Source organism: Vanacampus margaritifer, chromosome 7, assembly GCF_051991255.1.
Source record: "Vanacampus margaritifer isolate UIUO_Vmar chromosome 7, RoL_Vmar_1.0, whole genome shotgun sequence".
Taxonomy (NCBI): domain Eukaryota; kingdom Metazoa; phylum Chordata; class Actinopteri; order Syngnathiformes; family Syngnathidae; genus Vanacampus; species Vanacampus margaritifer.
The window spans coordinates 18293372-18317289 of record NC_135438.1 but is presented as its reverse complement, the minus strand read 5'-3'; the positions used below and the strand labels follow the sequence as shown (position 1 = coordinate 18317289).

General features: G+C 39.7%; 1 protein-coding gene across 1 annotated transcript; it reads left to right on the top strand.

The window, feature by feature from the left end:
* Positions 1-45: 45 nt before the first annotated feature.
* On the top strand, positions 46-19435 carry nomo (nodal modulator). Its single transcript, XM_077570264.1, has 31 exons — positions 46-264; positions 628-717; positions 795-840; positions 935-1035; positions 1249-1355; positions 2150-2222; positions 4220-4372; positions 4463-4600; positions 4686-4775; positions 4873-4978; positions 5076-5226; positions 5584-5758; positions 7098-7239; positions 7327-7458; positions 7768-7904; positions 7979-8066; positions 8180-8243; positions 8317-8412; positions 8711-8932; positions 9290-9372; positions 10666-10825; positions 11789-11915; positions 12983-13096; positions 13241-13368; positions 13472-13613; positions 14514-14597; positions 16352-16462; positions 16578-16679; positions 17486-17605; positions 17671-17763; positions 17833-19435. The coding sequence occupies exons 1-31, from the start codon at positions 109-111 to the stop codon at positions 17962-17964; spliced, it is 3663 nt and encodes a 1220-aa protein (XP_077426390.1). The 5' UTR covers positions 46-108; the 3' UTR covers positions 17965-19435.
* The last annotated feature ends 4483 nt before the right edge of the window (positions 19436-23918 follow it).

Genomic DNA, 23918 nt, shown 5'->3' with positions numbered 1-23918 from the left:
TGGCGCTGCTGTTTTCGCTTTTGAGTGGCTCGTTGACAGCGAGTCAGCTGCTACGGAACCGGAAGCAGCGTGCAGTTTCACGGTTCGACGGTGAATCAGTCAGGCAAAATGTTGAGAATCACAATTCGGGCTGATATAAGTACTCTTTGGGTCTTGTTCTGGATCACATATTCTCAGTTTTTGGCCGCATCCTCTGATGAGATAGTGGTAGCATGTGGGGGCTTTGTGAAGTCCGACGTTGAAATCAATTACTCATTGATCGAGGTGAGTGAAAATATCTTCTTAAAGCTATTTAGTTGCTTGCTGGCGTTGTCTTACATTTTGTACTCATATACTGTATGTAGTGGAGTACATCGTTGACGTGACTTTTTTTTTTAAATCTATTTTTTATTCATTTTTATGAAACCTCAAATGTGTCAGTGTAGAGGAGGAGAACGCGGAGCACAAGGCACTTGAGCTAATCCCAGTCGGCTCATTCACAGCCACTATATGAGATAAGCTGTTGGCTCAATTAGTGACATTCATTTTTCCTAACTGACGCCTACGTTTGCACACGTCATCCCTTCATATTCACCGCATTTGCATATTTTATTTATCTGTTTTTTTGTTTGTTTTTCTTTTTTACAGATTAAACTCTACACTAAACAAGGCTCCTTGAAATACCACACTGACTGTGCTCCAAATAATGGCTACTTTACAATTCCTCTTTATGACAAGGTAGGAAATACACACATTGGTATTCACCTATTTTATTTGTTGATGATTTATGCACACGTTTGTTTTGTTTTGCAAAGGGCGATTTTGTTTTAAAGATTGAGCCGCCCCTTGGGTGGAGCTTTGGTAAGTTCTGCATTAATGTACTTGAACAGATATTTTTAATACATAGACATTTATTTCTCATTTTATTGTTAATGTTTTCTTCTACTTTGGCCAGAGCCCACCAGCGTGGACCTCCATGTGGATGGCATCACTGACATATGTAAAAAAGAAGAGGACATCAACTTTGTCTTTACTGGTTTTTCAATATCAGGAATGGTGAGGGGCTTTGTTTGTTTGTTTTTGTTTACCCGTTTGTCCTTCAATAATTGCAACAGTTTTTATTCAAAAAAATAAACCTAAACAATGTTCACTGAAGTGTTTGTATGGAAGGAGTAACTTTGAACTAGATGGTGGCACTTTCACACAATTCCATGATGCCACGTAATGTTTTTTAAATCTTCTTCTTATTTATTTTTTTCCATGTAACAGGTTATGAGTAAAGGCCATCTTCTTGGTCCATCTGGAGTAGAAGTTAAACTGAGCAGAGCCGGAACAGATGAGAAACTCCAAACTGTCACTACCCAGCCTGGAGGAGCGTATGTGGCTTCAGTATTTCTGATTAGTCATGGTTTACACTAGGCATGGACGGATATTATATTCTGATATGATAACTGTGAGAAAAAATATTGCGGTAGCACAGTATTAAAATTACAGCTCTCCAATCAATACCTTTTTTGAAATATTTGGTTAAATAAACACATTTTTTCCATTCAACACAATCTATTTTATTTTTGGACAAAATATAGGATATTTGAAACATTAAGAAATGTGTACCATGTTAAATTTAATATGTTTATCTGAATTCTTGTTTTGTTTCTTCTTAGTATAAGTTACTGTGTGACATCACTGTTGAGCTATTTTTAGAACAAACTCCTGGCCTACTCATGTTGTCAGTGTGGTTAACTAATACCACCCATTACCCAATGGCACCATGTTAATTTTTTTTCCGGAGAATACTCATTGATCAGCAGTGCAAAAGGACATCTGTGTTAAATATGATGGAGTTTTTACAGTATCTAAATCTCTTTAATCTCCTTCCTCCCTCATCTGTGCATAACTGCTCATCCTTCCCCTCTCTGCTCAGCCAAGAAGGAGGGAAAAAAAGAGGAGCTGGCCTCATATTAACTTCAAAGAGGCGGCTCATTTACTTTATTGGTCAAGCAGCCATAAAATAGTGACAGAAAGTTTGAACAATAATTGAAACCTGGACTTTTTAAAACCACGATAACTATCTAACCGGTAATCAATCAGCCCATGCCTAGTTTATATACTTGTGATCCTGACCTGATCAAATCTGAGCTGTCTTTCCTCTGCAATTCTTGTAACACAGGTACAACTTTCACAAAGTGCTCCCTGGAACATATGACATCATTGCTTCACATCCTTCCTGGATTCTGGAGAAGGTTGGCAGCTATAGAGAATAACGTTGTTGTTGTCAGCATTGTTACATAAACCATGAAAAGCAGTTTAGCTGTTCTCAGTTTAGCAGCACATTTTATAGAAGTAAGCAAGTAAACAAACCTATGTACAGTACATCAGCAACAACTGAATTAGGTACAACAGCAGGGTTGGGAAGGCTACTTTAAAAAAAAGTAATCGGTTTCTTAGCAAAAGATGAATATGAGACAAAATAATTTCAGCTTTTATTTCATGGTATGTTATAGTCACATAGTAGCCACCGGGCCACTGTTAATGTATAACCCTATATTAATAAGCATGCCTCATGACATTGAGCCATGCTGTGTTACATGGTTTAATAATTTGAAGGTGAATTTGTGTGTGTGTGTATATATATATATTATATTTTTATTTGACTTCTACATTTGAAAGGATAATATTTGGAACAAATGTAATCCTGTTTCCTGCCTTTTAACAGAACTACGAAACAAAAAAGTTAGGTAATTTTGTATTTTAATAGTAATCGGAGTACATAATCTTGAGTATAAACAAACTGCTGCCAATGAAATGATTCTTATTCAATGAGTAAGGAGTACACAAGGCTTTATTCCACTTGAACGGAGTGTCAGAAACATACAAAACCAATTCCCAAAAAGTTGAGACACTATACAAATTGTAAATAAAAACTGAATGCAATTATGTGGAAGTGCCAAATTTCAATATTTTGTTTAGAATAGAACATAGATGACAGGTCAAAAGTTTAAACTGAGAAAAGGTATCATTTTAAGGGGAAAATATGTTGATTGTAAATTTCATGGTGCCAACAAAAAAATTTTGGACAGGTTTCAATAAGAGGCTGGAAAAGTCAATTGCACTTATAAACAGCTGGAAGACCAGTTACCAGTAATGAGTGTCTCTCAGAAGCGAATATGGGTAGAAAATCACCAATTCCTCCAATGTTGCACAGAAAGATAGTGGAGAAATATCAGAAAGGTGTTTACCAGCGAAAAACTGCAAAAAGGTTGAAGTAATCATCATCTACAGTGCATAACATCACCCAAAGATTCATAGAATCTGGAACAATCTGTGTGTGTAAGGGTCAAGGCCGAAAAATCCTACTGGATGCACATGATCTTCAGGCCCTTAATCGGCACTGCGCCGCAAGCAGTAATACTTGCTGTAAGGGAAATCATAGAAAGGGCTCAGCAATACTTCCAGAAAACATTGTGGGTAAACACAATCCACCGTGCCAGCCACCGTTGTCAGATGAAACTCGACAGTACAAAGAAGAAGCCATTTTTAAAGCAGACCAAGAAGCACAGGTGTTTCTCTGGGCCAGGGGTTGTTTCAAATGGAGTGTGGCAAAGTGGAAACCTGTTTTGTGGTCAGACCAATCACGATTGGAAGTTCTTTGTGGAAAACTGGGGCGCTATATCATAGTGACTAAAGAGGACAAGGACAACCCAAGTTCAGACCACATGCAGCACCAATTACAACATCATGGCTGTGTAAGAAAAGGATCCGGGTATCGAAATGGCCAGCCTGCAGTCCACTTCTTTCACTTCTAGAGCACATTTGGCGCATAATAAAGGGGAAGGTGCAACAAAGAAAGCCCAAGACAGTTGAACAGTTAGAGAGACGTGTGTTAGACAAAAATAGGACAGTATTCCTATTTCTAAACTTGTCTCCTCGATCCCCAGACGTTTGCAGATTGTTGTAAGAAGAAGAGGGGATGCCTCACAGTGGTGAAAATAGCCTTGTCCCTTTCTATAAATAGTTTTCTCTTAAGATGATACATTTTCTCAGTTTAAACTTTTTTACCTGTTCTCTATGTTCTGAATGAAATATTCAAATTTGGCACTTCCATATAATTGCATTCAGTTTTTATTCACAATTTGTATAGTGTCCCAACTTTTTTAGAATTGGGTTTGTACTTATGACGAGGCCCCTGTGGCCTTACTAAAAAGTCTGACCTTCATTGCAACTTGCTGTCTTCATGCAGAGCATCACAACAGTGCTCATTTCCACTGCCAATGCACCGGCCGCTGACCATCTGGTGGTCGGAGGCTACGACGTCTCAGGTGAAGTCCGCAGTGATGGAGAGCCCATGAAAGAGGTCACATTCCTGCTTTATTCAGCCGTAGTGAAAAGAGAGGTAAAGTGAGCAATGATTGATCATGCTCACACAATAAGCAAATTGCAGACACAAAGTTCATTCAAACTGCATTTTTGTTGTGATTCCCAGAATGTGAAAGGCTGCAACTATTCTCCAGTGGAGGGCGCAGACTCTGGGGACAGTTCCCTCATCTACCTGTGCAGTGCCCTCTCCAGGGAGGATGGGACTTTTACCTTCCCCTCGCTATCTAGTGGGGAGTACACCGTGGTAAGCCTTCTGTGAAAACCAATCCAAATTGAAGCTTTTTAATTTAAAAACTCATTTATAACTGATTATGAACCCTCTTCTTCAGGTGCCCTTTTACAGAGGAGAAAGGATCACTTTTGATGTTGCACCTTCCAGAATGAATTTCAAGGTGGAGCACAACAGTTTGAGGCTCGAGGTACATTGGTATAATCTATCTTTCAATGTCAAGTTAACATTCAAATATATTAAATTCATTTTGCATCCCGCGCTTCCCCTCTATTTGTCATGTGCAGCCCATTTTTCGTGTCATGGGTTTTTCTGTGACTGGTCGGGTCCTGAATAGTGTTGATGGGGAAGGTGTAGTTAATGCTGCAGTCTCTGTCAACAATCAGATTAAAGGTAAATCTATGAGATGATGCCATGCTTTATTTGTCTTCATTGTGTTTAAATATCACTATGTTATGCTGTGGCTTTCTTTTGTTTTGTCTCCTCATAGTTGTCAGCAAAGAGGATGGTTCGTACAGGTTGGAGAACATGACAGCCGGTACTTACACCATCCGTGTTCACAAGGATCTCATGTTCTTTGAGCCAGTAACAGTGAAAATTGCCCCCAACACTCCACAACTTCCTGACATCATCACAGCCGGGTATGTCTGGTTGATTGAACAAACTGGCATCTGCAGACTTTTACACGCTTAACAGCATATATTGGTTTTCACTTTGTATTTGCGGGTGAATGGAGAGAGAAAAAAAGACGTTTATAGCCGTTCAGACCATTTCATTTGGTATACCTGCTCAATTTTTTAATACAGTGAGAGCCTTTACAGAAAGAATCAGAAAATCTAATAAGTGAAAACACATGTTAATGCCATATTTGTGATACTACTTTCTATATAATGTATATTTGATATCTTATTATATTGTGCATTTTGTTGGTGTGGATGTTGGTCAGTACACAGCATTTTGATAATGAGGCCTTAATGATCCGTGTTGTTGTTATGCAGGTTCAGCGTTTGTGGACGGATCTCTATCAGCAACCTGCCCGAGGGCATGAAGCAAGGTCGCTACAAGGTCACCTTGACACACCAGGGCCAAGATAAGACCTCAGGCCGGATCACTGACTCGGACACACAGGGAGCCTTCTGCTTTCAGGCGAAACCTGGAGACTACAGTGTGCATGTATGACAGTAGGAGTGTTTGAACTGAATTCTGCATCCATTTTCTTTTGCTTATCTGGGTCCGGGTCATGGGGGCAGCAGCTTTACAGGGAAGCCCAGGCTTCCCCCTCCCCAGCCATTTCTTTCAGCTCTTCCCGGGGAATCTCAAGACATTCCCAGGCTAACCAGGCGTCTGTTGATTTACGGCTCAAAACTGCCCTCATGAACAAGACTCCAAGATACTTGAACTTCTCCACGGAGGATCTCATCTTTGACACGGGGGCTGTATTTATAATGCTCGCGTACGATCGAAATGAGGCCAAAACCCTATGTACGGACATTTTTGCGCCAACGGTGGTATTTATAGAAAACAAACGTGAAACTTTACTCACAGTCACGTCAAGTCTGTACATACCGTACACAGTGCGCATATTCGGGAGATATGGGAAAACAGTGACACACTCACACACTCACACTTGGTGCATTTTGATTCTTCAAACGCCATGTATGCTGGATGTTGGGTCACATTACTGTTTTGCTCCAGACTTTTTCTGATGTCACAAGCAGGCGTTGCAAAAAGCACGTGAATGAACTTAAACATTTTAAACGCCCGTCTTCTCTCATTGATCACCAATCTTGAAAAAGCCTCATGCAACAAATCATATAATGACAACTAATGTGGACACGTACTGCACGCATTACATCATCGCGCCGCGCAACAATACGTGCCTATACAGTAATTTCAGAAGAATTTGATTTGTTGTTCGCCAACACGTGCTGCTAACATATACGCAGATTTTATATGCATTGCCAAATATGGGGTAAAACGGGTGGACCTGGTGCGGGGAACGGCGTGGAATCTCCTACGCACACCGGTTGGAGTTGTGCGGCATTTATAAAGGGAAATTGCGTGCAGGTGTTATAAATCAAAAAAAAAATCTGCGTGCGTGAGGTTTGAGTTTCGTTCATAAGTATTTTTGTACGCAGGTTCTCACGTCGGGTTTATAAATGAGGCCCGTGGAGAGGGCGCAGGGAAGACAAAGTCCATTGATTGCAATTGTCACGTAATTGCCCCAGACAACTTAGCTCCTAGGATCATTTTGACACACAAACCCCTCAACCGTGATAAGGTTACAGTGGCTCAAGGAGGGGTAAATGGAAGTCCCCTGTCTGAAAATGATGGAAGTCCCCTGTCTGAAAATGATTTTTAGCATTCATACTACATACAGTGTACCGTATTTTAATTAAGAAACTCCAGTGCCATGATTCTTTATTCTATGCCATTGCCTCTTTCCCATAGTTATGTACTCTACAATGAAAAAACACCTTTCACGTGCTAACAAGCCCATTGTTATGTGTAGGTGTCCCTCCCTGACGTTGATGTGAAAGCAGGCCTTTCCGTGCAACCTCAGGCTCTGGAGTTCTCAGTTGTGGACCAGCCCCTCACAGATCTGCTTTTTACCCAATTCATGGCCTCTGTCTCTGGAAAGGTCTACTGTTTGGGTAAAGTCGGCCTCTGGAAGTTTTTTGCTATTACTATATTTATATGTGAAAAAAATAAATAAAACTACTTTCTTGTTGAACTGTTAGCATCTTGTGATGACCTGTCAGTGACACTCCAACCAGTAAGCCGCCAAGGAGAGAGAAGGGCTCTGCCTTTGACAGGCAGCAGTGACACCCTCAGCTTCTCCTTTGACAATGTTCTACCTGGCAAATATAAAGGTCAGGAACCATCTACATCCTTAGTACTAAAGCTGGACACATCTTATATAGGTTTACCAAGTCACATGTAGGTGGCATGACGATAGATGCAGAAGCTAAGTAAATAGTGTGATATCATGACACAATCTTACACATAAACAATGGAGGAATATAATGTTACTGAGCTACCCTGCTTAAGGCAAATTGGGCTGAATTGCTCTCACACTTGTTTAGATGTCCATGTTTTAGGCTTGTGTGACCCCCATGCACTTGTAATTGTAGCATTTTCTGTTTTATGACTTATTTCAATATTTATTTGGCATGTATTAGTAAGCATCTCTCACGAGGAATGGTGTTGGAAACATAAATCCATGGAAGTCGAAGTTGTCGATGCTGACATCTTGGGGGTTGAATTGCGACAGATTGGCTACATCCTACGCTGCTCCCTCTCCCATGCCATCACTTTGGTCAGTAGCTACTCATACATAGATGGTGAGTCTATGTGATGACAATGTTAGCTTCACTATATGTTTCTGTGCAGGAGTTCTTTCAGGATGGCAGCAAACCTGAGAATGTGGGCATCTACAATCTCTCCAAGGGAGTCAACCGTTTCTGCCTCTCTAAACCTGGTTAGCTTCATTATCCTCAACACAAATTAAAAAAATAAATAAAAATCAAGTCATCAAGATTAATATGATGTACCAGTTCGGGAGTTAAGTAATTTGTCAAATGTCTCATCCAGGCGTGTACAAAGTCACCCCTCGCTCCTGCCACCAGTTCGAGCAAGATTTTTACATCTATGATACGTAAGTAAAACTACCAATATTCCGTCTCGCTGCATCCAATTTCTTTAGGTGCTATGATACCTTGTCTTAACAGCTCAGCACCCAGCATCCTGACTCTTACTGCAGTACGGCATCACATGACAGGACTCATCACCACCGACAAGATCCTAGATGTCACAGTCACCATCAAGTAAGAATCATTAATAGGTGGGAGTGTCCTCGTCAAAAACTTAACTATATATAGAGAGATAGATAGATAGATAGATAGTGGTATACTCGTACCACACTTTAAGAACCAGTGCACTAAATGCAATAATAGAACATACGCATGATTTTAGAATTAAAATGACATACAATGTAAGTACCGTAAGAGTAATAACTCAGTCACAATATTTTGCACATTGGTTGACATGGTTGAATGAAGTAATCTTGGCTAGTGTTTCAATACTCATCTTACACTGTTAAATTGTCTCTCCATTGCCTGTCAGATCATCCATTGAGAGTGAGCCAGCGCTGGTTCTTGGCCCCCTGCGGAGTCTGGAGGAGCAGTGGCAGGAGCAGCAGCTGCAGGAGATACAGTTACGACGCCAAGAACGAGAACGGCGAGCTGCTGAAGACGAAGGGGCCGCCAAGGATGATAGTCCTCCTATACAAGAGAAGGCTGATGAGCTGACAGGCCCCTTCCACTATGAGTTCTCCTACTGGGCGAGGTCGTTTGCATTCAACATTCATGTCCATAGTTGTCTCATTAAATTGTCGGTAAATTACTATATTACCGCTTGCTTGCCCCTAATCCGTAACAGAACCCCCCGACCCCCCCCATTCCTATCCCCTCTGTTATTAGATCTGTCTATCAAAATGAAAAATTTAACATTATTGTTAAACAACCTATTACCGGTACTTTATTGCATTTCCTAATATTGTTAAATGTTGTTGCAATTGTTTATGTTTATACAGAAAAATGTGTTTTTTTTCCTTTTAACTTAAAATAATATAGGATGTCTAGATTAGGTAACAGATCATTGTTAACCCTTGGCTCTATGATTAATATTTATGGTACTTTGCAGGGCTGGAGAGAAAATTACGGTGACTCCCTCCTCCAAGGAGCTCCTCTTCTACCCCCCTGAAGTGGAGGCCACTATCACAGGAGGTATGATTCTTGACAATTCCAGTCAAATAAACGTCCACCCAGATATGTTATCAGATATGAAGTATTTTGAAGTTTTGTGTGTGTATGTGTGTTTTTATTAATGTTATAAATTTACTATAAAAATCATGCTACAGTAAACATTAAAAGGGAAGTTTGTATTGTTAAAAATGGTAGCATGATTTGAATTTAACCTCTCTTCACTATTTAACCCCCACCCCAACCACCCCAGAGTCACTGACCAAAGCTCACAAACATGCAAGAGCGCAATTCTCCAAAATTGGCATTCATTATGGCATGCAATTATGGAAGTGCGTAGACTAGTAGAATAATTAGATTATAAATAGCTTTTTCAAAATAGCAGCACTAGGTAGGAATACTAAGCAATGCATTAGCACTGTAAAGAAGATGACGTTAGCCTTGGCTTCTGCGTTGGTAGCATGACTTCTGGAGTGCTACTTTGTATTCTGTATTGAACCCTATGTATTGAATTTATATTCTTTGGACTGTATTATCCATTAAAATTCCAAAATAAGTGATAACACGTACCTATCGAGAAAAAATGCAATAAGTGTGTGAGGTCCGTTCGACCTGTTACTGTTTGGGAGTCTTATGCCAAGTTGTTGGAAAACAAAGGATGGACATTTTTTTATTTTCTGGATGTGGGTATACATAGTTTCAGCAAAGATCCTAAAGCTCAAGGTAAATGGGGCTGCTTTGAGTGACACTACTTCATTCACACTTTCTGTCTCTGATTGGTTGTTTTTCCTCGGGCCTGGTGTTTTCTAAAATGTGTACAGTAATTTCTGGATTACAAACCACTATTTTTTTCACTTGCATTCAACCCTGCGGCTAATACAAAGGTGCGGCTTATCCATCAGATCACAATGGAGCGCACTATTAAGGAAGCACAAGAGCGTCAGGCAGAGCAAAACAAACCAAGTGAGCCCAAATACATTAATAGAGACCGAACGAAAGCGAGACAATTCGCACCCTCATTATGGCAAAGAAAGTAGTGGGAACCCGGTGCGGTAACATTAAAACACCTGGGTCTTACAGTCGGGTGCGGCTCATATGTGTAACAAACTCGAGTATTCCCCAAATTTAGCTAGCGCGGTTTATAGTCATTCATAGTGCACTTTGTAATCCAGAAATTACTGTAATTTGAGGTGCAAGATTGGCCAGAGAGGGATTATTCAGATTATGTTCTCATCATGTCATAATCACAAAAAGTGATTGATTGATTGATTTCTCAAATAAATTTCAAATTCCCCGTTTAATTATCTCGTACTGCAGAGTCATGTCCTGGCCGCATGGTGGACATTATCGGCCGCGCAGGGCTCTTCCTGGAGGGCAAAGTGTCACCGGAACTGCAAGGTGTGGAGGTCTCCATTAGTGAAAGAGGAGCTGCTGCACCACTCATAACTGTGGCCACCAATGAGGATGGCGCATACAGGTACAAGAAGCCTGACGGCTTGCATCAAACACAAGACACTTTTCATATGGAACAGGTTTAAGACCAAGCTCTTTATAAATAAATAATAAAAAAAAAAAATATATATATATATATATATATAATGTATACGGTGCAGTGTTGCGCCATTATGGAGGCGCTATATCAACTACAGTGCACCAGAAAGACCTGAAATAATAACCGAAGAAGAAACGGCTTTCTTTTTTCTTTTTTAAACTTTGATGTACCGAAGAAGAAACAGATCATTGAGCAACCGTTGCACACGCCCATTTTCTGGTTGTGAGGCCGAAGTGGCACGCTCCAGCCATCGCCAAAGTTCTAAAAACACAGTATATACAATAAACATAATAATGTTTTACAAAAACGCTGAACTATATTTACAATTTAATATGTACTAGTGGATGCATTTTTAATGATTGTAGTTGAAAAATGGCAAAAAAAAATTAATGGCAACTTTGTCTGCATATCATTTCTAATTTCTAGTACATGATCATAAAACGGCTGCAGGAGGGCGGCCCATAATCGGTCACCGCCGCGAGTACTTACTGTATACCTTAAAATAAGACATTGTCCCAAAATAAGACAGGTATTGGCACCGATACGATGCCTGGTATCGGTAGTCACTAGTCATAGTCAGGGTGATACCACTTCTGTCTCAATTTGAGCCAGGAAAATCCTAACAGGTTTACTTTATAGTTTAGAGTTTTAAAAAATAAAGCTGGAACTAAGCCATATTTGAGAGAGTCGTGAGGGTGGTAGTTGCCACTGCCACAACAGAAGACCTGTAGCAGAATTAAGTGTTTTGTTGTCCAGCTTTGAAATCCATTGTACATCATGTGATTTCACTGGGAACAAACTGTTCACTTTCTCACCCAATGCCATATCTGTAATATGCTTTGAGAAAATATGTTCTCATGACCACATTCTTTTTTGACGTCTTGGCAGTGTGGGTCCACTCCACAGCGACAGGCAGTATGACGTCAGTGCCAGTAAAGAAGGGTTTGTCCTTAGTCAAGTGGAGGGAACCCAGGGCGATTTCAAGGCTTTTGCTCTGGCTGGAATCACATTCAAGGTAGACTTGTATTAGATATTTTACGTCTCAATGATTTAGCCCTTTTTACACCTGCACTCATGTTCCCTTATAATTCTGTAGTATGATTGTCTTGTTCATGTGAATAGTCATTATATTAAACTCAGAGTTCTGCAGGATTTTTGTGCACTAATTGAAAATCAGCACTCACCTTAGATTTCTGCTGAGCTGTGTGATATGTACAAAATGTTATATCCCTGATGTAGGTCATTTTAAATCCTGATAACGCTATATTCTGATATATTTTATCTTAAAATTACATGAAATTGATGGCAATCTTCTCTGATCTTCTCTCCATTTATTTTTATTATAGACCACACAACTAATTTAATAGATATAATTCTTATTATTAGATAGTGCAACCAATTTCAAAGATTGCAATAAACCTCAAAGAATGAAAATAAACACAACACAGTACTTAAAGCTGCTCAATGCAGGAAATTGAATTACAAATCACTACTGCCGCGTGTGGCCAAAAAATGAAACTGCACACACCCTTCTTCACGTACACAATGCACGCATGACATCACATCCACAGACGAGGCGGGGAATTCAAACGTAAATCCAGTCTGAAAACTATTGGCCAGAGGCTTGCAGGAGTACACATTGTAAACAGCTAAGGTGTTCATCTGCTAATTAGAATATGTTTTTGAGTCATAAATGGACAAATAAAAAGGCAATTGCAAAGATATTTAATATTCAAGTGTGCCTACCATTTATCCATTACAAGTATTACTAAGCATAGGAAAAGACACAGGATTCCAATACTAGCGGCAAATGATTATGGATTATGATTATGCCATACGATAGACATTTTATATTGTATCTACAATATATATTGTTATACTGCTTATATCGCACAGCTCTAGTCACCCTTCTCATGTAAAATCTCTTATCCAAGCCCTACTTTTAGTTGTGTTACTGTATCTCTGCCGTTTGTCATGCTATACTTTTATTTTAATGTATTAGATTTAGCTACGCTTCTCAAACAAGTATGAAGTTTTTAATATATTAACATGCTCTTTTGCTCCTTTGCATCTGTTTTGTAGATAAAATCAGAAGACGGTAATCCATTGTCGGGAGTCCTTCTGTCTCTTAGTGGCGGACAATTTCGTTCCAACCTGTTGACTCAGGACACCGGCCTCCTCACATTCAATAACCTGGTAGGAAAATACCAAATCATATTAATAAATCAGTCATATTTTTTTGTATAGTGGTTGGAGCAACAATTAATTGCCTCACTATAACGCCATAATTGTTTCTTTGTCTGCTTTTCATTTTATGTTAACTTTTTTCATCCTCTGTAGAGTCCAAGTAAGTACTATTTCAAGCCCATGATGAAAGAATTCCGCTTTGAGCCGGCATCCCAGATGATCACGGTGGAAGAGGGTCAAATCCTCAGTATCGATATAACTGGGATTAAGACTGCATATAGGTACTGCCAGTTCTCTTCATCTCGACTCTAACAAGCGCCATGAAGCGGATCCAAAAAAGATAATCGTCCAACCCTCTCCTTGTTCCTGTACTTTTGTGCCTAGCTGCTACGGAGCAGTGCAGTCTTTGAGTGGTGATGCGGAGAGGGACGTTGCCGTGGAAGCGGTGGGTCAAGGAGACTGTACAATCTACAGTGAGGACACTGTCACTGATGAAGAAGGTCGCTTCAGACTTAGAGGTCTGCTGGTAAGGGTGCCAATAAGTTACACAATTATTACAGCAGTACCTTAACTTATGAGTCTTTCATATTTTATATATATATTTTTTATTCTGGGGCGTTTTATTTTGTTTTTTTGCTTTGCCAAAATTTGAGTTACAAGGTAGGTATAGATAAAGCACCGCTCAAGCGAAATATCAAAATTGTATAGCAAAAACACTTGTGGTGGTTTTTAAGGAGCTGAAATGGATTAAATGGCCTTTTCAAAATGGAAATTGTCAGTAAGCAAGTAAACTTGAGTTACAGGCTTGGTCATAGAATGAATTAATCTCAGAAGTCATTGTATCCACTGTCATTGTATCCATTGTAGCCAAAAGTTAGACTCAGAACAATCTAATGTATAAAATCAAATGTTGTCATGCATACTATAGTAAGTATTTAATGGGAGGAAAAAAACTACTAAGCACTTGGTATCTGGTCAGTAATGTCGGGTTTATTGCTTTTTAAACCAGACCATGTAAGTTACATAAACAATAATCTAAAATACCGATGTTCAAATTCAGATATTGTCCAACAATATCAATTTAAATTAAACACATTAATTTTTTTAATGTATTCATATAATTTAATGCAAATTCAGCCACAATAGCCTGAAATTAACTTTCTTTGCATACCAATGTGAAACACAAGTTTCAACATTTTTTAGACATACACTGCACATCACATGGTAGCTGTTTTTTTGTTTTGTTTTTGGAACTTGTAGCTAAACAGTGAGAGGTGTGTGACTGCGAGTCACAAGCGGTTGTTTCCACCATGCTTCCCTGAATGAGTCACTTTGAAAATTTTGTATTTTGGTTAGTAATTGTTGTTTTGGACAGAAAATCAGTTGTTGGCTGTTTTCAGCTTTTCACTTTACTATTTTTGTGCAGCCTGGTTGCAAGTACCTGATTCAGCTGCGAGCTGAAGGCAACGACCACATAGAGAGAGCCTTACCACAACAAAGAGCCATAGAGGTGGGTGGCAAAATCATTATGTGCTTTTTAGTTGTTTTTTTCACCATTATCACTGGGAAGTCCCCACTGGATTTGCTACAGGTCTACTCACCCTAGTTATGGTACTCTTCGCCATTGGCAAAAATCAGTTCCAAAGGCAGCTTCTGAGTAGATATTTTCCACTTTTCCATTACACTTTTTCGCGGTTGTGCTGGTACAGGGGAACCATTCCTCAGAAGCTCTTCCAACTTGGTTCTACGAAGCAGGTCAAATTGAGCAGTGACGTCACTGTCATCTGATTGGCCGACAGATGTAGGCGTTTCTTTAAGTGATATGGCTTTTAACACACACCCATTTCGTGGTTCTGAGTGAGTGAGACTGAGCTGGCCGCCGCCAAGTCATATAAAAGCAGTATATACGGTACACTTACTATATATTGTATTTTACAACAATATCATTTACAATTTCATATGTACCTGTGGATGAAATAATTACATATTGCTAGAAAAATATATTACTACTAGGGGTGTAACAGTTTTTGTATTCGTCCGTCACGGTTTGGTGCATACACTCAGACGACGAATACGCAAGTTCATTGCATTATCCGCACTCCAAATCAGGTGGCAATAATGCAGACAGTAAAAAAAAAACAAAAAAAAAAACAGCTGTTGTCTCCATGACAACAAACGGACATGAGAGTTTTTTCCCCACACTCGATAAATGGTCATTTGCATGCGCATTTGTTTACATATGTCAGTATGTAATATTCACTCGCGCTGCCTTTTGCCTCTCCTGTCTGTTAAAACACTTTGGAGTCGGCACTCACAAGGGCAGCATGCGCACACACACACAGACTAGGAGTGGACTCAGTGGAGTTAGTCAGCACACAGATATCTCTACGGCGCTCTTTCCGTGCTACAGTATTTCATTGCTTTTGGATGAATGGATGGGTGTTTTTGTGCTATCGGTATCGCCAGGAACTTAAAGAGACTGGTGACCGGCTTGAGATATCAGTTCAGATCGAGACCAGCGTACGGAGTCTCTCAAGATCTCCCGTGCAGCCACAGTGACAACGCTTACAGCTTGTGCATCATATAAGACTTATTTAACTTTTGTTTTTGTTTTGTTTAGCTTTACTGCATGACCGATTTCTCTTCCATGTACAGCACTTTGTATACAGCAATGCTTGTTTTAAAGTGCTTTATACATAAAGTTGAGTCGGTTGTATGAGAAAAGAATTTTCGCCGCTTTATCATAGTGAGGTTTTCTGGATGCTGTTCATACAACAGGGAAATCTGTGTGTGTGTGTGTGTGTGTGTGTGTGTGTGTGTGCGTGTGTGTGTGCGTGTGTGTGTGTGTGTGTGTGTGTGTGTGTGTGTGTGTGTGTGTGTGTGTGTGTGTGTGTGTGTGTGTGTGTGTGTGTGTGTGTGTGTGTGTGTGTGTGTGTGTGTGTGTGTGTGTGTGTGTTGGGGGGTTCTCCTTACGAAATTGTTAGTGTGGGAACATGGAGTGTGACGTATCTCATGACTCCATTCTGAACACGGAAACAAAAGCATGGATAATCCCATTGCGAGTTGGAAACCTTTCACTTTGTAATTTGTCCTCTTTTGAGAAGTGCAGCCCTCCTAATCTCTTTTGCAAGGCTGAAAAGGGCTTTAATTCTTGTTAAGTCTCTGTTATTCTCTCACACCGTGTGACTCGCATGCAGCTTTGTCTCTAGTTGGACTCCAAAGCTGCATCTGCACATTCTGCACCATGTCCTCTCTCCTATTCAGGTCGGCAGCAATGACATTGAGGGAGTCAACATCATCGCCTTCCGACAAATCAATCAGTTTGACCTGAGTGGGAATGTCGTTACATCCCCAGAACATCTGGCAACTTTATCGGTAAACTGATTTTTAAATTAATGTATCTAAATGTCTGCTGTTATTGTGGCAAAAACGTATGAGATCATCGAGGTTTAACAACTTTTTTTTTCCTCCTTACCTCACCTCTGCTTAGGTAAAGCTATACAGGAGTGACAACTTGGACAACCCCCTCCACAGTGTTTCACTGGGCCAATCCCTCTTCTTCCATTTCCCCCCAGTGGACCGAGATGGAGAGGTATCATTCTTCATTTCTGTCCTCGAGCAAATAGGGGTGCTCAAATATGAATGATAAAGACTTGTCCAGATCAGCAGTGAAATTAATTTACTGCCATACGTCCCAATTACAATACATTTTTGGCTTCTATCAGAACAGTTTTAACATATCGATGGCATTAGGCCAAAACTTTGTATTTTCAAAATCGTCACTTTTCAGGAGAGCCTAAAAAAACGGAATGTTTGTTCAACTATTAACATTGCATCATCAAAGAGCGCAAACCTTTTTCAACACTTCAAATTGGTCAGTAATTCATTAAAATGACACACACACACACACACACATGTGGACTGACCAAAAGTATAGATGACAAATGGTGACGTGAGGTTTTTGGCCTGACACCAGCGACATGAAAAGCTTATCACAGTTTGGTCATGAAAAAAGGGGTCCAATCAAGACTTCATAAGTGTGAGTATGAATGCTTGTTTGTCTATACGTGCCCTATGATTGGCTGGGAATCAGTCACATGTGTTCCCCACTTTTTGCCCAAAACTGTATGGGATCGCCTCCAGCTCACCAAGCAGAATAGGAACTGATTGGACCTATTCTTTACTATAACCACAGTTTTATTTGACGCACGTTCACATTTTGTGTTAATAACAGTAAAGGAGATCTTATCATGAGCCAAAAAAATTTAAATCTGCAATCGAAATTTTCCACACATGCCGACTGGTGGTGCATTTTGTATTGTACCTTTGCTAATTTGAACCTCTTGACTGTCATTCCTGATGTGACGATAATTAGTTGTATTTTTCCCATTTGTTCAGGGCTACATTCTGATGCTGTACTCCACACTGTCCCGCACACAGTATGACTTCACTTTACCTCAGGTCTCCTTTACTTCCACTGGTTACCACAAGCACGTCACCCTCACCTTCAACCCAACTGTAAGTGATAATGTGATAGGTCTTTTTTTTTATTTTTTGGTCTTAATCTGTACCTTTACCTGCAGCGCAAAGTGCCTGACCAAGATGTTGCCCAGGGCTCCTACATTGCTCTACCCCTCACTCTGCTACTTCTGTTAGCGGCATACAACCATGAAAAGGTATCTAAAGCGCCACGTGAGCAACCACATGTTCGACTGCATCCATGTACTCTTATCCTGTTTTTTTAGGTCATCCCCTTCCTCCTGCAGCTGATGAATCGTATTCAAGGTGTGAGGAGCATGGCCCAGACCAGCGGAGACACGGCTGCCTTGGACGAAGCCAAACGTCAGGCCAAGAGGCAGAAGGCCCGGCGGACATGAGACAGAAATCCCCCCCCAACACATTTGAATAGTCCACTAGCCCTCATGGCCACTGCTCGTTGAGTCACTTTGGGTGCACTAAATCTTCACCGTTGCATCAATTGCAAGTTTTCATCAATGCAGTCAACTCTTCGATAGGTTAGTGAATTATCTCGCGCAATGTTTTATAAAAGAAGCCCCAAAAAGAAAATACCCAACATCACCCTCATCAGTTGCTTAAACTCATTGGAGTGTTTTTTTTATTTGTGATCGAATGATGTACATGTAATTAATGTAGGCCAACTTTAATCTATTTGTTGCCATTTAAAAACACTAGATTTGTGTATTGTCTGCCAGCATTGGGTTCAGTAAGTTTTTTAAGAACTTGAGCATGCCGTGTGAAATCTTAGCCCACAACATTAATTAAAAACAAAACATTAACATAAGGGTGTACCCGAGATTCTATCTTTCCTTTTACTCTAAAATTGTCCCTTACTGTTTGGTAACACAAGCCATAAAATACTGTAACTATTCAGTGAGGGGTAGGGAGAGGCAAAGGCAAAGGGGATTTTTTTTTAGAAAACTTTCCATGAGAAATTTAAGTCGGGAGAAGTAGAGCTATTCAGTTGGATTCACTTTTTGTTGATAGAAATGTGTGGTTTTTTTTTTGGTTTTTTTTTTTTCATGGAAATGCGTATCCTCCCTTCCCCCAAACTAGCATATCGCTGCTGTGGGGCAGACTCTTCAAATCTACATCATGACATGGCATGTCGGTTAAACCATTACCACTCCAATGTCAAAAAGGGAGAGCAATTTTCAACACCTAAGATTTGTCAGTAATAAGTAAAATTAAAAAAAAAATCATAACTAAACCTACCCATGTGGGGACTAGCCAAAAGTATTGATTTGTGAAATAAAATGTGAAAATGTTTCCTTCCCACTCTTACACTTAAATTGTTTTTGTAACTATTTGCTACTGATTTCTTTTTCCACTTGTGTTAAATTTTAGTACAATCGATTAACTATATATACCACAGCTATCTGTTCAGGTTAGTTCTGTAAAGTCCCATCTTACCATTTATTCACAGCCTTCTGAGTGGCAAGTGAGAAGTTCATATGTTGATGAAACTTGTCCAGTTGATCACTAATAGGCATTACAGTTTGACAGAAACATTCTTGTCAGGTGATTTAAACACACTTATTTTGTTTGGATAATGAAAATTCAGTTTTCGATGTACATTTTGATTTTGATTCTCTGAGGATTTTGTATTTTTTTTGTTTTATTTTTTTACTGTTGCTACTTTTTGGGTGGTGAGTGTGCTAGGAATTAAGTGGGACAGATTTTAATTTATTAACATGACTGATTAAATGTGTCTGTGTTCTCTGCTTGTGTGTGTAAGATGCTTGATTAGAAATGGGATGTTGAGAACCCTCAACAGTAAATTATTCATAAATCTGTTCATAAATCTGAATAAAAAGACTTCAAATATGATGTTTATTATCTTACCTGTGAAAAGTCAGCCACCCACACTCCCCCTTTCAATGTCTTCCTGTTGATATTCACTGAAAGAGCCCAAACCACTTGAAATTGTAGAAATGTATATTATATATGATGATTTGGTCGGGATGACGGTTGAAATGTGGTAGATAGGGCGAAATTGTCATGCAGTCTGTATTTTGTTCTTTTTATATTTATTAAATTGAACTGGCAGAAAATGCACTTGACTATTGTATGTTGTGGCCTCCAGGGGGCAATGTAATCCTAGACAGTTCTCTGAGACCGGTCTCCCTAAGTGGGTGATAAAACATGTACACAACCAGGTTTATTTAGAACAACACTGCTTTTTAAAAGATAATTGTCTTTTTGGGTCAACTAGAACATGAATATACTTGTAAAAAGCTATATACTTTGCTGAGTCATTGTCCTCTTATGTGAAGGGGAAGTGTAAATATGAAAAACTAATTATCTGCACTACATATCTCAAGGACTTTATCTTTGTTTTGTTTTTTTGTACTGCGTCTCCACTGCATAGTTTAAATGTCACACAGTCAAGAGTGTAATGAATAAGTATGAATATAGTGGACAAGTTTGAAGGACACTGATAGGGACGATGGCCTCAAAAATAAGTCTTAATATTGCAAGGTTAGCTGCTGAGGCTATTACTCGGGAGGACAGTGTCAGATTAATACACAGTATCCATTCACCTGGCTGTGTCTAATGGCGTCAACATTCGTTTCTAACTTTTAAGGATAAAAAAAAAAAATCACCTCTCCACGTCTGCATTAATAAACATTGTGAAACCCCCTTTGACCACAAATCATGCATTGCAACAATAAAAACTCAAGGGAGCTTTGTTGCAATCATTTTTACTTGTATATTTCCCAGCAAAGTAGTTTTCTTTATGTTGAGAAACATTAACTTAACTCCTCAACGCTACATCATCTTTGCCTTATAGGCCTACTGTATGTCACACACTTTTCCATTGAGTAGGCCTATGCACCAGTTATGAGCAAGTTAGCATTAGCAACATTGCAAAATGAACATGAACATCACTTTACAGAAGACTAACTTTTTTGTTGTTGTTGACATTTGTACAATTGACAACAATATATTTTCTTACATCCAATGTCACAATACAAAGCACAAACAAATTATAATCCGAATTTACTTGCTCTACAACAAATGTAGATGTACGAGTGGAACACACGTGACCCACACCGCTATTACACCACTGGACAACAGAGGGCACTAAGTCGCCTCCCCACCACTCAACTGGTTCACACTAAATAAAACAAGATTAATAATGAAAATGGAACCTTAAAATAAAAGCCTATAAAATATACTTATCTTATTATTATTTTAATATTATTATTATTAACAGGGATAACTAATAAACTACATGTACATCAGTAGTTATGAAGTAGACTAGCATCTCTCCAACACAAATTACCATCTATATACATTTCCCTATGCCCTTACTGATGAACATCTTGCAGCAGTTGACTTAGCACTGGAAGTGTCCCAACAGTCCATCTATATTTAAGACAATCGTTGCACTTCCCTGAGAGCATGTCACTTAATGCGAAGCCTTGCGACATTAGCATGGACGTGGGCATTTTGAATTGATGAGATGCAGCCAATTAGTGCGAGCCACTCAGCTCAACATCTGGCTGAGATAACGCAGGGAATAAAAGCTACGACAGCACATGACTTCCATTAGATCATTATCCTCTGCTTTTATACACGTAACGTGACAATGTGTTTTAGGTGTGAGTCATTTCGAACATGTCTTGGAGTGGAAAAAACTACTCAGGAAGATAATCATATCACTTGCTGGCATTTTTAGGATTGCTTTCACAACATGGTTCACTCCAATATTAGGTTGTGTGTGCATGTATCCATCTCTTAGTAGTTCCCAGATTGGTTTACAGGAGCTCATCTTGAGTTTCAAAAGTGGTCTCAGTTAACATTTAGTAATCCAAAAGGGGAATTATTATATTCTTTGACATGTCGGAGCAGTACTGTGAGCTTGGCACTAAATGAGAGTTGCCATGGCTGGTCCACTAATGATAGAGATACTCTTCTTTTTGCTAATATCTGAAAAATGATTTTGGAGATGTTACTTCAATATATGTAATGACTTGTGCTTTGCTTTGTTTGTTGTTTTTAAAGGTATATCTTAAATATGCCTGTTCTATATTTTTTGTTTTCCAACACGAACCTACACTCTTGACAGGTGTAAAAAAGAAAAGAAAAAAAGAAGCAAAAACAAAAAAAAGCTCAAGTCATGTTTGATCACAGAGAGGCAGCGTTGTATACTGTGCAGCAAATTATGACCAGCAAATTATGATGAGAAAGCCAGTAAGGGGTAGAGGGATGAAATATTCATGAGGGAAGATGACAAGATGGGTAGTGGTAAGAAGGCTGATGTGTAACACAATCTACTGGCAGCTTTTGTGAGCACTCAAATCCAAGTGTGCGGAGATATGACCCAGGCAGAGTCTCAATGCCAGTTCTTATCAGTCCAAGAAGTGTGTCATGTCACCCCTTTGTGAAACCTAATGCCCACTTACTGTATGCCATATGTGATTATAGCTGAGGTGGCTGTGCCCTGTCAAATGGAATGGAAGTGTATCTATCAGGGGATGTAATGGAACAGGTATTCAGATTCTGATTTTCAGCAAGGAACATTCGGTACTCACATAGGAAGGACACAATGGCTCTAGCTACGCATCTGCTTGGCAAACAAACACATTACAGCTCAGCATCTGGCTAGCAGACGTCATGGCTAGCCAGATGCTTTTGAAACTACACTCTAAAAACAGTTGGGCCAAAATAACCCAACTATGGGTAAAAAATGGACCGATCCTCTACTTGGGTCAATTTGACCCAACTTTGAGTCAAAAAATGGGTCTTTTAGTGTCAAATAACTCATAAATATTGGTCAATTCCTTTCCTTGGGTCCAAAAATTGGGTCATTTTGTATAAAACAATCCAGAAAGTTGGATCAAATTGACCCATAATGTGGATCGGTCCACATTTTTTATCCATAATTGGGTTACTTTTAAAACAACTGTTAATAGAGTGTACAGTGACCTAACCCTCAGATACAATGAAAACAGCAGAGGCCCCATAATTGAACCCTGTGGAACACCATATGTTCCGTTATACACGTGAATCTATATTACACATATTCGTATGACCACTTTCTTTTTTTGAAGAAATCACACGACGTACCATCACAACAGGCACACGTCGACTACTGAGCGTGACAAATTCCCTGCAGGCCAAGCAACGTAGCGTGATGACATGCAACCAATGATGGCCAAGCGGAGCATATTAGCATAAATCGTTTTAGTTGGGGTGTGTGTCTTAACCTCCACCGAACCCCTGAGAGCGACTCACCAAACCCCAAGGGTTTGATCGAACCCAGGTTAAGAACCACTATATCAATATAATACAGTATAACCCAATCATATTTCCAAGCCAATTAGCCAAGAACGGTACTAATCGTCAACGACGTCAAATTTCCTGGTTTTGCCTCAAAGGTTGTTTTATTTTCGCATCTGAACATTGTCTTCTCCTCTTTCCAAGTGTGTCTGATCCCCCCAACTAGAGTCTGACCCAATTTGTCCACCACTTGCCCTCCTTATACCAAAAAGACTCCACAAGGATATATCTCCCAAATCCATCTTTCTCAGCCCTTAAACTTTGCTATGCTTGTAGCACACAGCCAACTAAAACCCGACTTGTTTGGTTGCGGGAGCTGACATACAGTATGCCTACTCGCCATTCAGCAAGGTCTCTGCATCCGGTGACCTTTTGGCTTTAAAAGATTTTTGTTTTGACATCCCGGGGATAAAAATGCTGACGGGCCTTAGACCCACTTTGTACATATCCGTCTGGTATTATCTTACAGCTCCTCTCACTGTGCCTGCTGCTCACCTCAGCTCTTAGTTCCGATACACTGAAGCCGGAGTCTACACTATCATCTGTATGGTCAATGGAGCCTGACAAAAGTGCGGGGAGGAGTAAGACGCGGTGAGCAGACCAAAAAAAAAAAACAACACGTCTGGGTCTGAAAATACTGTGAAAATCAATTATTTGGAGTTGTAGAAGTCTTTGAGCAAAGTCATTCCCATGGAGGACCAAAGCTGGGACCCTTGAGGAAAGGCTTCCAAGTAGGACGCCATTATAATAGGATGAGTTTTGAATGTTAACATCAGCTGCCTTAATGAATTCAAGCTTACCAAAAAACGTATTTTGAATACCTTTTGGTTATTAGGGATATATAAATGAAGGCTTATAGGTAAGCAATGTGAATGGATGAAGTAGCGATACAGTTAATGCAAACTTTGGTGAAGAAACTCTGCAAGGAATGTCATCCATTTTCCTAAAAAAAAAACGAAAAGTCAGGATTTTCATAACAGGTTTGGCCAACAAGTAGACCTTCAACCTAAGCACTAGGGATGTG

Excerpts from the sequence above, each read along its gene's own strand:
- nomo (XM_077570264.1), top strand. The coding sequence starts at position 109 with ATGTTGAGAATCACAATTCGGGCTGATATAAGTACTCTTTGGGTCTTG. Across the intron at positions 841-934 it reads GCCCCTTGGGTGGAGCTTTG|AGCCCACCAGCGTGGACCTC; the intron begins GTAAGTTCTGCA and ends TACTTTGGCCAG. Across the intron at positions 8,933-9,289 it reads GAGTTCTCCTACTGGGCGAG|GGCTGGAGAGAAAATTACGG; the intron begins GTCGTTTGCATT and ends GGTACTTTGCAG.